Here is a 16,739-nt window from a genome sequence, read left to right as displayed (position 1 = left end):
ATGGGCATCAAGTAGAGGCCCTGCAAGGTAGTAGCTGCTGCCCATGGCTTGCTCTTTGCAACTTTTGCCACTGTCTTTGTGACATTGACTTGGGCACTGCAGGACCGCACCAGCAGAAGAGTGTCAAATAGGGCATACAGTTCACTTTCTATTGCTCCCACCTCTCCACCAGCCCCTACCCAACCCCCCAATAGTGTCAGAGCAGATTCTGATTTGTTGTTCATGAGCTTGGGTGTGGGCAAAGGGTTGTACCATTCTGCTGAGAGAGAAAACACATAAACACAGATCTTGCCAGGAAGCCACACTGCCTGAGCTCGCTTCCAAGTAGGAACCTTGCTTTCTATGGGTTTGCAATAGCTGCTGGCCGCTTTAGCAGAGAGCCAGGCAGGAGCGCCAGCCTGTGCTATGCAGTGATGAGGGCGAAGGGATGCAAGTGCGCATAGCCCCTTTTCTAATGCAGAATGGTGATGTCTGTGTGCCAATGGGATCCCTAACAATGTTAATAAATGTGCTAGACTGTTTCCATGAGGAGCAGGGTCAAGACTGGTTTGCATATGGCTGGGTCTAACTGGGGTGGCATGGTGAGCAAAAGAACAATGGATTTAGCCCAAATCTCTAGACTGGGGGTGAATGTTTGATTTGTTCTGCATTTCCTCCACAGAGGAGTTAGTCTAATGGCTAGGGTGGTTGACCTCGAATCCGGGGGAACCGGGTTCGAGTCTCGGCAATGACGCTGAACATCCTGTGATTCTGGGCAAATCACTGAATCTTCTTGTGCCTAACAAAAATGAATGTGTCCTCATCTAACGCAACTGGTGCTATGTAAAGCACTTTGATACCTGATAACGGGTCAAGTTTTCACTATATAAAAACTCCGTAAAACAAAAAAAATTAGTCACTGTGCTTGATTTATGCAGATGGTTTTATTTTTCTTACAGAAGTTTTAGTTTACAAGTGCCTGAATGTCAGCATGGGCCTCGTCCAATGCTAGTCACTGCTACACTGAATATGTTTTGTTTGGTGCAAGAGTAACCAGTGTTGTGCAGGATTACTGATGATATTTTGAGCTCCTCCCAGCACCATGTATGCAGCAGCCTGGTCAGTATGGTCAGTTCTTGCATAATGTAAGCTGTGATAATGTCCAGGTATGCCCCCTGAATATCAAAGGTTGGATATCAAGGTATACAATTATCAAGAGCAAAATATTGAATCCAAAATATTGAAATTTAAGTAAGTATAGATTTTCTCTACCTACCTTCACATATAAATGCATTGACGATATAAGTAGATCTTCTTGGTACATCTATATGGAGTATAGTAAATATATACTTCTCTTCTGTGCACTTACCTTTCGATCTTTTGGTTAGAGGTGGGTGGAACTCGTGGAGTTTCACTCCACGGAATTCTGTGGAATTACATGAAAAGTCTGCAAGATTCTGTGGAGTTCCATGAATGTGTGTAAATTGGCACCTCGCACTGTTCACACTGATATTTAGCACCGGGAGTGTGTTCTGCGCTGAAAAATCAGCAACAAATTCACCATACTACGCGCTAGAGGCACTGCATCTTGAGTTAGTTTAGCTGCCGCTCGAGTAGATTTTTTTCTCGAGTAGCAGCTTTCTCACCATGAACAACTGCTACCGCCTGCGTTGGCAAAATCTCACAGGGTGCCCTCCTAGCACCCAAAAATCACACTAGGATGTGCCAATTCTATCTTGCACTCTACAACCTACATATGGCGAGCTGTGCGTGAGAAAAATCTCTGCCATTCCCCGATTGGTGTAATTTAACTGGAACTCTGCTTTACATGCATAACGCGGAGTGGCCAAAACTCCGCCAACTCCGTAGGCTGAGCGCAATTTATTACCTTGATATTTCCATGATATTCTTGCATCTCGATGTTCTTAGTCTCGATAGTCAGTGGTACAACCTATGTCCCAAAATTATGTTGCTGTGTGTACTTACTTTCCGTTTCACAGAATAGGTTCAGAACCCGCATGAATGTACATGTTGACACCCAGTGATCCGTATCATCATTCATGGATTACTACGAGCCAAACTAAAGGGTGCAGGGTGTTGTCCGGTGACGCAGGCCAAACTCCAGTAGCTTCTGGAAATCATCTGCTTACAAAAAGGTCCTGAATTCAAAAGACTGAATCAGCCTACCCAGTTGTTGTAAATAAATATGGATACTGCTCCATGGTCTAAAAGTACAAGGCCCACCTGCATGGCATCATCCCTGGTAGTGCTATATCGAGGCTGGTCCAGTACTTGAAAGTTCGTCACCGGGCAGAGGTCGTCAGGAGAACCTTACTGAACTTATAGAAAGGGACTAGAACATGTAAGCCTATCTCAAGTAGTATATTTACTCATTTAGATTCATGCTGTAATAGTAGGCAAAAAGGCAAAGATTTCTATAACTGAAAAGTTGGATATATCTATGTACAGATTAGTTTGTCAGTGAGATTGCTTTACTCCAAGACCGCACTGTTACCTCAATAGGTAAAAGATAATAAGAAGGCACAGTCCCACCCAGACAATCTTATGTAACAGATCAGCAGGCCTGATGCAACGTTGGTATAGTATAGTAGTGATACTATAGTGCTTAAGTCATGCATAAGGCAAATGACAGATCTCAAAAACCTTTGCTTGGCACGGATTACCTATGTTGGTGGGTCAGATGGTTCAATAAGACAACATATGTTGATTGTCTGCTGCTCATAGTTTTTTTATTTCTGGAGTTTATGCTTACTCAGGAGTGAGTGAGTGAGTGAGTGAGTGAGTGAGTGAGTGAGTGAGTGAATGAGTGAGTGAATGAGTGCATGCAGTGATTTTGAACATATACAGTGTTCAGTCTCACTGCACAGTTATCATCACTAAGATACAGAAGCACTTTTGAAATGAGAAAAAGGAGGGTATTGGAGGGACCGGCCCATGGATTTAATCAAAGTGATACCGTTATGCCACAAAGTCCTTATGATAAGACATTAGGCTGTTTCAAGACTCGAAAAACACTATGAAATGGGATGACCTTAAGAAACCATGCTCCTGAAAGTTTAAACATTCTAGAGAAGACATCCATCAGATTTTAATAGCACTGCAAAGACCTACATACAGCATATAAATGCATTGACGATATAAGTAGATCTTCTTGGTACATCTATATGGAGTATAGTAAATATATACTTCTCTTCTGTGCACTTACCTTTCGATCTTTTGGTTAGAGGTGGGCGGAACTCGTGGAGTTTCACTCCACGGAATTCTGTGGAATTACATGAAAAGTCTGCAAGATTCTGTGGAATTCCATGAATGTGTGTGAATTGGCACGTCGCACTGTTCACACTGATATTTAGCACCGGGAGTCTGTTCTGTGCTGAAAAATCAGCAACAAATGCACCATACTACGCGCTAGAGGCACTGCATCTTGAGTTAGTTTTGCTGCCACTCGAGTAGATTTTTTTCTCGAGCAGCATCTTTCTCACCATGAACAACTGCTACCGCCAGCGACCGCCTGCGTTGGGAAAATCTCACTGGGTGTTCTGCTAACACCCAAATATCACACTAAGAGATGCCAATTCTATCTTGCACTCTACAAACTACATTTGGCGAGCTATGCGTGAGAAAAAACTCTGCCACTCCCTGATTGGTGTAATTTGACTGGAACTCTGCTTTACATGCATAACGTGGAGTGGCCAAAACTCCGCCAACTCCGCAGGCTGAGCGCAATTTATTTCCTTGATATTTCCATGATATTCTTGCATCTCGATGTTCTTAGTCTCGATAGACAGTGGTACAATCTATGTCCCAAAATGATGTTGCTGTGTGTACTTACTTTCCGTTTCACAGAATAGGTTCAGAACCCACAAGAATGTACATGTTGACACCCAGTGATCAGTATCATCATTCATAGATTACTACGAGCCAAGGGTGCAGGGTGTTGTCCTGGGACGCAGGCCAAACTTCAGTAGCATCTGGAAATCATCTGCTTACAAAAAGGTCCTGAATTCAAAAGACTGAATCAGCCTACCCAGTTGTTGTAAATAAATATGGATGCTGCTCCATGGTCTAAAAGTACAAGGCCCACCTGCATGGCATCATCCCTGGTAGTTCTATATCGAGGCTGGTCCAGTACTTGAAAGTTCATCACAGGGCAGAGGTCATCAGGAGAACCTTACTTAACTTCTAGAAAGGGACTAGAACATGTAAGCCTATCTCAAGTAGTATTATTACTCATTTAGATTTATGCTGTAATAGCAGGCAAAAAGGCAAATATTTCTATAAGTGAAAAGTTGGAAATATCTATGTACAGATTTGTTTGTCAGTGATATTGCTTTACTCCAAGACCGCACCGTTACCTCAATAGGTAAAAGATAATAAGAAGGCACAGTCCCACCCAGACAATCTTATGTAACAGATCAGCTGGCCTGATGCAAAGTTGGTATAGTATAGTAGTGATACTATAATGCTTAAGGCAATGGCAGATCTCAAAAACCTTTGCTTGGCACTGATTACCTATTTTAGTGGGTCAGATGGTTCAATAAGACAACATATGTTGAATGTCTGCTGCTCATAGTTTTTTATTTCTGGAGTTTATGCTTACTCGGGAGTGAGTGAGTGAGTGAGTGAGTGAAAGAGTGAGTGAATGAGTGCATACAGTGATTTTAAACATATACAGTGTTCAGTCTCACTGCACAGTTATCATCACTAAGATACAGAAGCACGTTTGAAATGAGAAAAAGGAGGGTATTAGAGGAAACTGCCCCTTGGATTTAATCAAAGTGATACCGTTATGCCACAAAGCAGGGTCGGATTGGGATCACAATTTGGCCCGGGCACTGACAAAAAAAGTGGCCCACATTCAAGGGGCGTTGCCCACAATTAAGGGGCGTGGCCCACATTCAAGGGGCGTGCCCTTTCATGAAACACCATTTGGTTACACACGTTGATGTCCTTGAAAATTAGATGTAAATATATTAGGAATTTGGACAAGTATGGTAGTGCACTGTCCAGTGACCAGCTGAAAGAGGGCATCAAAGATCAGAAATTGGATTATAAATTCAAATCTGTTCCTAACAGGGGCCCAAAAATATGTTTGGCCGAGGGCCCCCAAAATCCTTAAGATGTTTGGCACAGAAATGAATTAAAGTGAGAGGATACTGTTCTTGCACAGGAGACACAGGGGAAAGGTGACAATGGCGCCATGCAGAGCAAATAAAAAAACAGCAAGGCCCCTTTCTGTCACAAAATTATTCGAGCTCTTCAGGGAAGGAGCCCCTAATAAGCAGCGAAGCCCCTGCTATTACTAACCTACTCAGCCCTCCCCAGACCTTCAGCTCAGGAGCACATGAACAGCAGTGAGGCCCCTGCAATTAGTAAATGAATCAGCCCTCCCCAGCCCTCCAGGCCTCAGGGCAATGTCCTGGCAGGGGAGCACAAAACACAGCTGCTGGGTCATCCATGGTAGCCAGGGGGAGTCTGAGGTGAAGATGGTGCAAGTTGCAAAGATCACCTGGCCCCCACAGCGAGACCCATTCTTCTACGCCCACTATTCCTTGGACGTTTTTCTCTGGACCCCGACCCGCCATCTTGTCCATTCCCTCGTCTTGTACCCTTCTCCCTCGTTTCCCCCTTGACGATCCTCAAATGTTTCTTCCCTTTTCTGTTTTGCCTTTTCTCCATACCCTTGTATCCCTCCCACCCTCCCTTGGTGCTGTGACTGCATCAACCTCCAACCCCACTTAATGGAACTCTGCCTGAGAAAATCTACTATGTATGTATGTATATGTATATTGAGAACTCTAATCACTAGTATATGAAGTAGACCTTTGTACTATCTACCATTCCTATGCGACTCTTAGAGTATATCCATTCGTACCCCTTCCTTAGGTATTTAGAGATAACTCTAATCACTAGTATATGCAGTAGACCTTTGTACTCTCTACCATTCCTATGCGACTCTTAGAGTATATCCATTCGTACCCCTTCCTTAGGTATTTAGAGATAACTCTAATCACTAGTATATGCAGTAGACCTTTGTACTCTCTACCATTCCTATGTGACTCTTAGAGTATATCCATTTGTTTCTCTTCCTTGAGTGACTTTACTACTTGTACATTTCCAATTTTTCTTTCTGTTTGTATCTCTTCCTTGTGTGACTTTACATCTTGTACATTTGCAATTTTTACTGCTTGTATCTTTTATGTAACGCATGTAATCCTAAATCCTTATGTTTCGCAACTGATTCTTATGTAAAGCGCTCTGACACCTGGTAAAATCGCATTAAATTAAAAACAAAAAAAACTAACACTGTTTATGTGCTGCGTGGGCCCCAGGGGGGCCGAGGTGAAAATGGCTCAAAGGCCTGAGCAACACCTGGCCCCCAGGGAGGCCGATTTTTGCAAACAATCACCCCTTCCCCAGCCACCCTCAGCCTGATTGCTTTGCTGGGCAGGGGGTGAAGGAGAGGCCACAGCGGATAATCACTGCACACTGAAGCTGCATTCATTTCTCTGTCTCTGTCTCCGTGCCCTCTGTGGGCCGTTTTTTTTCTCCCTTTTCCTAGTCCACAGAGATCACAGAGACAGAGACCGAGAAATTAATGCAGCTTCACTCTGCGGCTGGGAAAGGGGAGAAAAAAAAATGGCCCACAGAGGGCACGGAGATACCGGCCCTTCGGCCGATGCCCGAATGCCCACATTGCCAATCCGCCCCTGCCACAAAGTCAATTTGATAAGACTCGAAAAACACTATGAAATGGGATGACCTTATGAACACATGCTCCTGAAGGTTTAAACATTCGAGAGAAGACATCCATCAGATTTTAATAGCACTGCAAAGACCTTCTTCAACACAACGGTTATCAAAATCTAGTTGACTAATACAATCAGTAGCGTCAAGATTCACCACCTTCAGTGCTGGGCGTAGACAGACAAGACTTGGATCAGTTGCTGCCTGGAGGGTGGACCTGGCAACAATTCAAACAAAGCCTTTTGGCTAGGGTCTCACTATAGAAATACCATGTACATACATACATATATACGTGCATACATACATACATCACCGAGTGTCTGGATCAGTGTAACACCTCCAGTCCCAACCTCGGGCCGACCAAACCTGGGATGGATGCTACAGATGGAACATACACCATGTTTCTCTCCAATGCCTGTGTGCTGTTTCAACCCCGGAAAAACACATGGGTTTTTCTTAAGACGCTGAAATGTTCCTCAACCCCCAAACATCAGGGACATTTCCATCTGAACAAGCTTTACAGGGAGATCCAGATCACTGGTGTCATCAGAACCAGATTATAGTAATGCCCTTTAATCTTTGTTGCCCAAGACAAAAAACAAGAACCCTTAAATGAAATAGAACTAAGATGTGGAAATGTACTTTTTTCGGGATTTAGTCATGTACATTTCCTCCTGGTGAAAAAGCTGCATGAGTTCATAAGAGTAATCATTACAATTAAACCTGTCATAGGATTTCAGAAATACTCCTGGATGCACTGTGAATCCTAAAAAACTTGATGCAAACTAGGAGGTAAATTAAAAGAGTAGATTTCAGACTTCTTCAAACTCTGCTCTGTGAATCAGGCCCGGTGACATTATATTTTGTGGCGGGACCATCCTGTGGGGGCAGTCATGGCTCTTTACCTCTGGCCCCGCACATTTTGAAGCCCCGCTCTGTTGAGCATCTGTGCACCTGTGCATGCATCAACCTCAAGTTAAGGCCAGCAGGGGGCCTTTCATCTCCATTCGATAGGGTCCTCCACATAGCAGCTACTGTTGAGCCACGGTGGCGAAGGACCCGACCTTAATGCTCAGGTCCAGTTGGTGGGCCAGTGAGACAAGAGGAGTCCCAAGTCCTTGGATTGGTTTACTTGGGGAGGAGGACGTTTTTGGGTGAAATTAAAAGTCTGCCGTATTCCAAGGTCATTATACCCTAATTATAGTCCTAATAAAGCAGAGGGGATATGAATTCTGTTTGTAATGAGTGCCGGTCCACCAAACTAAATCAAAGGTAAGGGCATGCTTTAGAGTGCAGCAGATAGGATACTCAGTCACAGTTGTGACGGATTTCCCGTCCGCCGTGGTGCATTATATTCCATGGCTCTTGTAATACAGCAGTCGAGATATCCATCACATTTGTGTTGGAGTATCCCATTTGCCAAACTCTAAATTAGGCCCGATGGGGCAGATTTACAAGGTCTGGCGCATCTCTGCAAATCAGCAGGGATGCGCCAGAACACTTGCGACACGCAAAACCACCCGTGCGCCACCACTGACACGCTGCATTTACAATGCGGCGCACCGTGGCGCACGGAAGGGCAGATGCATGTCACATTCCCCGGCGTAAAGGCGGCGCATTGCTGAGGTAGCGTCGCAGGCGCGACGCGGCTCCAGGAAGGCTCCGGCGCCCTGTACCTAACATGCTACGTCGCTCCTTATGCCTTCTTCAAGCAGGCGCAGGGTTTTGACGCAGCATGGCCATAAAAGTAGTTCCATGAAATCTTGTAGATTTCACTGCGTCACTTTTACGAGGCGTACCTTAGTGGAAACACTCACCCTGCGCCGGAACGTCCACATGAAACCTGACACAGGTTTCATGTGGCACAGGGCTTTACAACGTGACGCAGCTCCCTAGATGCGCCACTTTGTAACTAAGGCGCAACGTGGTGCATGGTTTACGCCGCCACTGCGTCACAGAAGTGACGCAACAGCGGCGTAAATGTGTCGCAAGGGGCTTGTAAAACTGCCCCTAAGTTTCCTGAATCATGAATAGTGATCTTAGAAGCTTAATCTTAAATAACTTCTGCTGCTCTTTTAGAGGTGTTTTTTTCAGACACTGATGCATAAAACACACCTTCAGAAGAGAACGGGAAGTGCTCTCCAAAGTCTCCGGTTGGAAAGAAGACATTTGTACATGAAAGTGCTATGGGGAAGGCGAGGATTTAGCATTAGGTTTCATGAATCGCAAAAAGCGTAGGGCCTGATTTATAGTTCAGCAGAAGGGTCACTCTGTCACCTTTATAATGGAGTAACCCATCCGCCAAACTATAAACCTTGTCCTTAGTGCCAAATCCTCTGTCTTCCCTCTTCCCCGCAGCATTTGAATTAGTGGCTGCATTTGAAAAGGCTCTAAAAGCTCGCCAGCAGCTATCGGGTCACCCACAGCAGGGGCTCTGCTGGTAAATGCTGCTTCCTGGCACAGGGTAGCAGGCAATGGCACAGCCAGAGGACAGCAAAGCCCAGAGAAACGAGAACTCGGGATGCATGTTGCCTTTATTTCTCTGTTTCTCACCATGGATGTCAATTCACGGAAATGCCTGGGGTAGCGGAAGTGACATCACACGCCCTTTGCCCACCACTTTCACTCACACACACATAATTACACATACACACAAATTCACACATATACACTGTCTCTCACACATAAACACACTCTCACCCGCAAGCATGCACACAACATACATTTAAAAGCATGTTTTACTTACCTCAGCTGCTATGGAAGGGCAAATTCCAGCATATTGTACCCCATTTTTATTACACTGTAAGAGAATAATATATTTTATTTATGCACCATTGGTGTAATAAAAAATGACAGAAAATAAAGAGCGGAGCCCCAGCTGCCCCTGTGTTCCTGGCACTGAATTTGCCACCTCTGTGGCCAGGAGTCGCAAAGGCAGTGATAGGGATAACAAACGGCAAGCCAAGGGTCGCAGCTGCGACCCCAGAAATGACATCCATGTTTCTCACTTTCTTTGAGTGAGGTGTGGGGGGGGGGTTCAAATGTACATTTTCCTAGAATTCGCATCCTCTTTCCTGCCTTAACAGAAATGTCCAGTCCTAGTTGGTATTTCCTTGCACAATTTGAGAATTATATTATCAAGACTGATCTTTCTTTATGAGCAAGAAGAAGCGTTTCCAATATGTTTGCCATGTTGGGGTGCAGTCAGTAAAGCCTCAATCTCTTTCTTTTGCTAGCTGTTCTGCTCACAGTCTGCTGTATGAGGAGGAAGAAGAAGGCGTCCAACCCTGAAAATAACCTCAGCTACTGGAACAACGCAATAACCATGGACTACTTCAACCGGCACGCGGTGGACCTACAGAGGGACATCCAGTCCCTCGACAACTCAGAGGTGAGAGCTGCACCATCATTAGTGCCAGTAGCATCAGCTGGAGGGACAGCTGCAGAGCAAATAGAAGGTGTTGCAGTAGTAGCTGTGGTACTAGTGGTACTACTAGCAGCAGCTGTCCCAGCAGCAGTTATTATCATGTTAGTATAAGCAGTACTAATAGCAGATGTGGGAGTGCTTGTAGCTTTAGTAATACCTCTAGTATTAGCAGTAGTAGTGGTAGTAGTAGCTGTGGTATTACTAGTAGTACCAGCAGCAGCAGTACCAGCAGCAGTATTTATAAAAATAATTTTTATTGTGAAATATAGGCATAAAACTGCGATGACTGTAGGTACATACTTTACATCAATAAGTGAGTCCTATACATTACCCATGGCCAAAGGATGTATGACATTACAACGCATGCTTTTACCACGCATGCCTTTACATCGCAGGTTTTACAACGCATGCTGTTACAACGCATAGTGTTGAGGGGTGCTGGATAGTGAATAGTTTAATTTACTATTCCAACTCCAGTCCCCGTGTATAGTAGGGAAGGTGTTGGATAGTAAATTAAATCTATCCCCTATCCTAGAGCGCCCCCCAGCGCAATGCGTTGTAATGGCATGCGTTGTAAAAGTTGCATCGTAAAGGCTCTGTGTGGTAAAAGTTGTGTCTGGTTCCATTCGTAGTGTTTTCCCGGCCCAAACCTCCATATGATAACGGTGACTCCAACGCCATTGGATCAGCCCCATCAACTTGTGTGCACAACATTCCCCTGCTGGCATTCCATTTCCCCCATACCTTTGTCCATTTATGGGGACAGCCCCTTCCTTCATAGACCACCCTCTTCGCCTGCGTACACCAGTCCATGTCTGTTTTCCATTCCCCCAGTTACCGGGTGGACTGTGCTCTCCACATTTTAGCAATATTTTGTTTTGCCACCATAAAGCTCAGTATTACCTACAGCCTATCGGTGTTCATAAGGTTAGTTACCTCCCATATATTCAGTAGGCAGCATTTTGCAGAGGGCGATACGTTTTCGGTATACATTGCCATGGTACAAGATACAACTGCAGCCCAAAATGTCTGTAGTACCGGACAGTCCTACAACATGTGAAAAAATGTGCCTTCCCAGCCACATCCTTTAGGACACAATGGTGACTCAACTCTACCCATCTTAGTAAGTGTAGTACATGAATAATAGGTCCTATTGAGGATCTTGAGTAGCACCAGTCTAAAAAGAGCGAGGTTAGCCACTTCTTTAGGGTATGCCAACACTTCCTGCCACTCATTGTCTTCTACCTGCCCCAAGTCGTCTTCCCACAATTCCCGGAGCCTATTTAGGGGATCAGAGGAATTATTCAGAAGTTTGCGGTAGGTCAAAGAAATGGCTTTCTTGTGCATAAAGTCATCACGCAGTCGTGCCTCTAGTGGGAAAGCCTTGGGGAGAATCTTTCCTTTCTGTAACGCCCCATCAGGGCATGTCTAATTTGTAGGTAGCTTAAAGTCTGCAGGGGTTCTAGCTGATATTATGCCTGCAAATCACCAAAGGATTTCACTTCCCTATTTGCCCATAAATCACCCACTCTCAAAAGGCCTGTCAAATCCCACTTGTCAAAACCCCGGTGCCCCCACCCCAGCAGACCCAATTGCGCCGTGTCCCATTGCGGTGTGGCCAGAGTGGCCTTGTCCCGCCATCCCAGCACCCCTAAGGTGATGTGCCAAAGTTTGATTGTTGTGGAAGTGGTGTATGCTCTTTTCCTCCATAAATGGCTCTGAGGTGACCACAAGGCCTCATATTTCGCCTATCCATTCTATATGCAGGTTCCTCTTGTGGGAGATAGACCTAGTGATTCACTACTGTTAGTTGTGCTGCCCAATAATCGTATCAGAGGGCTAGGAGTGCTATCCCAACATCATACCAGCTCTTTGTCAATTTTGGTTGAGATATCCCAGGGGCTCCCACATCCCAGAGGAGTGTGCAGACAACAGCGTCAAACTCTCGGAAGTATTGGGGGGGAATCAAGTATGGTGTGTTATGGAGGATATACAAAAAGCAAGGCAGTGCCATCCTCTTAAACAATGACGCATTCCCCAGCAGAAAGAGGGGAAGGCTTACCCACTGTCGCACATCTCATTTTAAGAATCTCAAAGGGGGCTCCATGTTGTACTCATAAAAGATGGCTGGATCCCTAGTGATGAAAATTCCCAGATATTTAAAACCTTCCACCACCACCCGGGCCCTACAGTCCCTGGGAAGGCGTGGGGCATCTCCGCTAAGCATGTATATATGGGACTTGTCCCAATTTATTGTGTACCCTGAGTATTTGCAATAGAGTTTGAAAATGTGAAGTATTCTGTGGAATGTGGTAAATTGACTTGTCACATAGAGGAGGATGTCATTGGCGTAGAAGGAGATTCTATCCTCCCAGTCTCCAGTCCACTTCAATCCTCTAATCATCGGGTCTCCGATTATCCAGACTGCCAGAGGTTTCAGTACGAGGGCGAAAATCATCCGAGATAGGAGGCATCCCTGTCTTGTACCTCGCTTTAGCTGGAAGGTTCCGGACGTACTGCTGTTCACCATTACCTGGCTTTTCGTACAGTAATTCAATCCAAGTTAAGAATTTCAATCCGAACCCCTGCTTCTCCAGGACTGCATGCATAAATGGCCACTCTATCATGTTGAAGGCCATCTGGGCATCTAGCGACACCACCACAGCATCTCTTTTGAATTGGAGGTGCCCATCCCAGTACTCCATGGCAAGCATCGCAGGTTGAGGTATACATCCAGGCCGGTCAGGGTGGACCATCCTACCTATCACCTGGACTAACCTGCTCACCAGCAGCTTGGTCAAAGTCTTGACCTCTGCGTTCAGTAATGATATCCATCCATAGGATGAGCAGTGGTCAGGAGGTTTACTGTCTTTGTGGATAACTATTATCTTGCCCAGTCTCTGGTCCACAGGAAGCTCCCCTGCCTCACAACCCTTTTGGAACATTCTCAGCAGGAAGGGGGCAATTTTGGATGTTGTCAATTTGTACAATTCATTATGGAGGCCATTGGGGCCCAGTGCTTTCCCCACATTTAACGACCGGATTGCTAGTGAGATCTCGCCTTCTGTCAGATCTTGTTCAAGGAGGTCTCTATCAGCCAATTCGAGGTGTGGAACCCTCAGATCAGCACGTTATCTGCGTGCCTTGTCAATAGTGGCCGTCGAGGAGAGGGATTACAGCTCAGCATAGTAGGCCGCAAAGGCGTCCGCTTAACCCTGTCCATCTCGGACACCAGCCCTTCTGCATTGAGTATTTCAAGCACCCATCGACATTGTCTCTTGCTTATCCAACCAGGCCAGGAGCTTGCCTGCATTATCCCCACCTCGTTAAGCCGCGTTGAGTCGCCCTATGACTGGCTCTGGCCGCCTTTTCCACTATATCCTTATATTCCTTGCTTTTGATGGCTAATCGATGTGGCACCAGCGGGTCCTCCCCTGCTGGTAATTGGGCTTCAAAGACCTGAATCTCCCCTTCCAGGGACTCCAGCTGTGCTGCCTTATCTTTCTTATGTCCCATGATCAGTGCAATACCCTGGCCCCTTACTACTGTCTTGATGCCTGCCATAGTATCCAATTCGTTCTCCTTAAAGTAGTGCTCAGTGACCTTGTAGAGGCCCTTTCGGATTTGCGGCACTTTGAGTTACCAGGGATTGAGGGGTGCCAGCCGCCTCCTTTCCGGTTCCCTATAGCCATACGTTGCGCATACCGAGGAGTGACCGGCGATTCCCTTCACCAGGAGTCGTACATCACTGAAAGCTTGAACCTGAACAGGAGGTCCAAATATATAATCAATGCGGGACAAACTTCTGTTTGCACCCAAGTAGAAGGTAAATTGACATGCCAAAAGGATGAAAATGTGCCATACACCCACCAATCCCAGTACCCACATAAATTCAGTCTGGGCTTTACTGGAGGTCTCCCTATGACGTGGGAGCCAGCGATCAATGTCTTTACAGATAGCTGCATTACAGTCGCCTCCCAGTATAAGTTTACCAACGGGTAGATGGAGTATAAAGGGCCCTAAGTCTGGTAGTGAAAGGACAGGAAGCCTAGGGGGGGCATAGAACGAGGCAATGTTGTATAGGTGACCCTCCCAGTGTCCCGTAAGTTCTACAAAATGCCCTTAGGTATCATGGGTAACCTGCCGAACAGTAAATGGGAAAGAATTACGGAGGAGGATGCCCACCCCTCTGTTTCCTCTCATGTATCCTGCATGGGCCACCAGACTATAGCCCCTCGTATTCAGGGCATCATAGGTTGTGCCCTGGATGTGCGTATCTTGGAGGAGGGACTATGTCAGGGAAAAGCTGTTTCAAATACTGCAACACTGCCCCTCTTTTAATTTTGTCCCCTTGGCCATTCCAGGATAAAAATATTATCTTATATGCCTCAGCTGCAGTACTCATTTGGGATATATTATGGAATTCAGGACAACCAATGCGGGAGCGCCCACTTGATCCAAACCCCAACGCAAATTACCCCATGGACCGAAGGGGGAGAAGCCTATATTTTGTGGACAAACTCAATGGGGACTGGAACAATTCAAATGGCCAAGTTGGACTCTGTAGCCGCAGAAGTTCGTCTGCAGTGCCTTTAACCCCTTGCATGCTTGCAACGGCCGGGAGCCGACACGTGTCACGGTGGGCGTGTGCGCTGGACAGCACCCGGCTTCTGAATCCCGCCCACTCTGTAATACCCCAGCGCAGCACGAGAATTCGGGTTTAACACCCATGCCAAAAAAAATCATGACTCAGAACTGTCCACCCCCCTGTTGCAGGGATTCTGCACATACACAGACCTATGTGCAGGATTATGGGACCTTGATGTATAGGGGCTGAGACTTCCTACCGCCATAGTACCCACAAGCACAGGACCAACTAGCTATAGTGTCTCACTCGCTCTCCTACACAAACACGGAGTAGACAATGATTGGACAACTCAGAACACAACACTCCCGGATCTCTCAGGAATTTTGGTAACAAGACACACCTTTTCGCTCACACTCTCGGTCCTGTCCACAATAAGATCTGACCGAGACACGAATAGAGTTCCAAATGTGTATTTTAACTAACGTGCTCTAACATGCAGTATACGTGCCACAACAAGCAGAAAAATGCATAACAGTAATGCAGTTAGCATCACAGCCAGTCCATACATTATGAAGGGAGATGTCATCTTATAAAGACAATTAAGAAAGAACTATAGTGCCTCCACTTTTAGATCAGTTTATTTCGTCAACGCTAATTTTTATCTAATAATATGAAAATGTCTTTTCACAACACTATGATTTTTCTTATGAATTAATTGTGCATTAAGAAATAATTGGCTTAAATATTTGTTTTATGCACCTCTTCCATCTCTGTATGGATTGGTATAGTATTCTTTCAATGTTTTGCTATTTCTATGGTCGATGGGGCACAATATGCAAATGAAGCTGGGAAGAAGACCTGTTGAGGTTGCGTTGCCGAAATAAACGGATCTAAAAGTGGAACACTGTGTGCAAATTCTTCGTGCCCCACTGATCCGTGAGGCACCATATTTACAATATATATATATATATATATATATATATATATATATATATATATATATATATATATATATACATACATATACATATATATATGTACATACATATACATATATATATGTGCATATGTATCTATAGCGAAAGAGAGAAATAGATATGCATATATGAAACATTTGGTGTCTTTAATTTACTATACCTTTCTATATAAAACACTGTCTTTTAAGTCTATTTCATTCTTTTTCTCTTTTCCTTTAACTGTCTCTCTCTCAGTAATTCGCTTTCTCTTTATCTATCCACATACCTCTCCCTGACTCTTATTCTCTCTCTCTCTCTCTCTCTCTCTCTCTCTCTCTCTCTCTCTCTCTCTCTCTCTCTCTCTCATTCTATCGCTTACGTTGCTCTCTGCTTTCTCCTCTTCGGATCTAGTATTCTCTCTATAACGTTCTCTGTTTTTCCTAGGATCATCTATCTGAACCCCGCTCCCCGGCCAATGGTGACTACAGATCCAGCGGGATGGTCCTTGTCAATCCGTTCTGCCAAGAGACCCTATTCGGCAGAGACCACGTTTCTGACATATAACGCCGGCTTCCGCTTCTGCTCCTTCCCTTGTGTTGCAGTTCAGTGTCTATAAATTATACAAAATACTCAACATTATACGCATACTCTCTTTGTGTAATCCTGGGCCTGTCAGACACGTTCTCGGCTTTCTTTTCCTAAGAATTGTTGACATGTTTTTTATAAGTGTAGTCAGACTTTACAGGACACAATGTGGCTTTATAAGAAATAAAGGTATTTCTAAGCAAAACTGCAGTTTGACCTATTTTCTGCACATTTCCCTTCCATAGTATTAATCTTGCCTATGAGCTTTCTTTGATAGTAGTGATGAATAGCTACACCAATATGCAACTCTATTAGTACTCAGTCCTCTGCCGGTACAACTCCCTCCTACACTGCTGGACTCCGCCGGACCTCCAAAGCAAATCATAGGTCCTAAGAACTAGCGCTGGACTAATCTAGAATGGGATATTCTAACTCC

At 45.1% G+C, this 16,739-nt stretch overlaps 1 protein-coding gene across 1 annotated transcript in view; it reads left to right on the top strand.

The window, feature by feature from the left end:
* TMEM108 (transmembrane protein 108) overlaps positions 1-16,505 on the top strand; it is a 794,620-nt gene extending 778,115 nt beyond the window's left edge. The window contains exons 5-6 of the mRNA XM_086940014.1: positions 9,984-10,138; positions 16,163-16,505. Coding sequence (XP_086796140.1) covers positions 9,984-10,138; positions 16,163-16,282 — 275 coding nt within the window. The 3' untranslated portion in view covers positions 16,283-16,505. The remainder of the gene's footprint in view (positions 1-9,983; positions 10,139-16,162) is intronic.
* Positions 16,506-16,739: the final 234 nt, after the last annotated feature.

The sequence above is a fragment of the Lissotriton vulgaris genome, chromosome 10, assembly GCF_964263255.1.
Source record: "Lissotriton vulgaris chromosome 10, aLisVul1.2, whole genome shotgun sequence".
NCBI classification, from domain to species: Eukaryota; Metazoa; Chordata; class Amphibia; order Caudata; family Salamandridae; genus Lissotriton; species Lissotriton vulgaris.
This window is presented reverse-complemented; position numbering and strand designations above follow the sequence as displayed.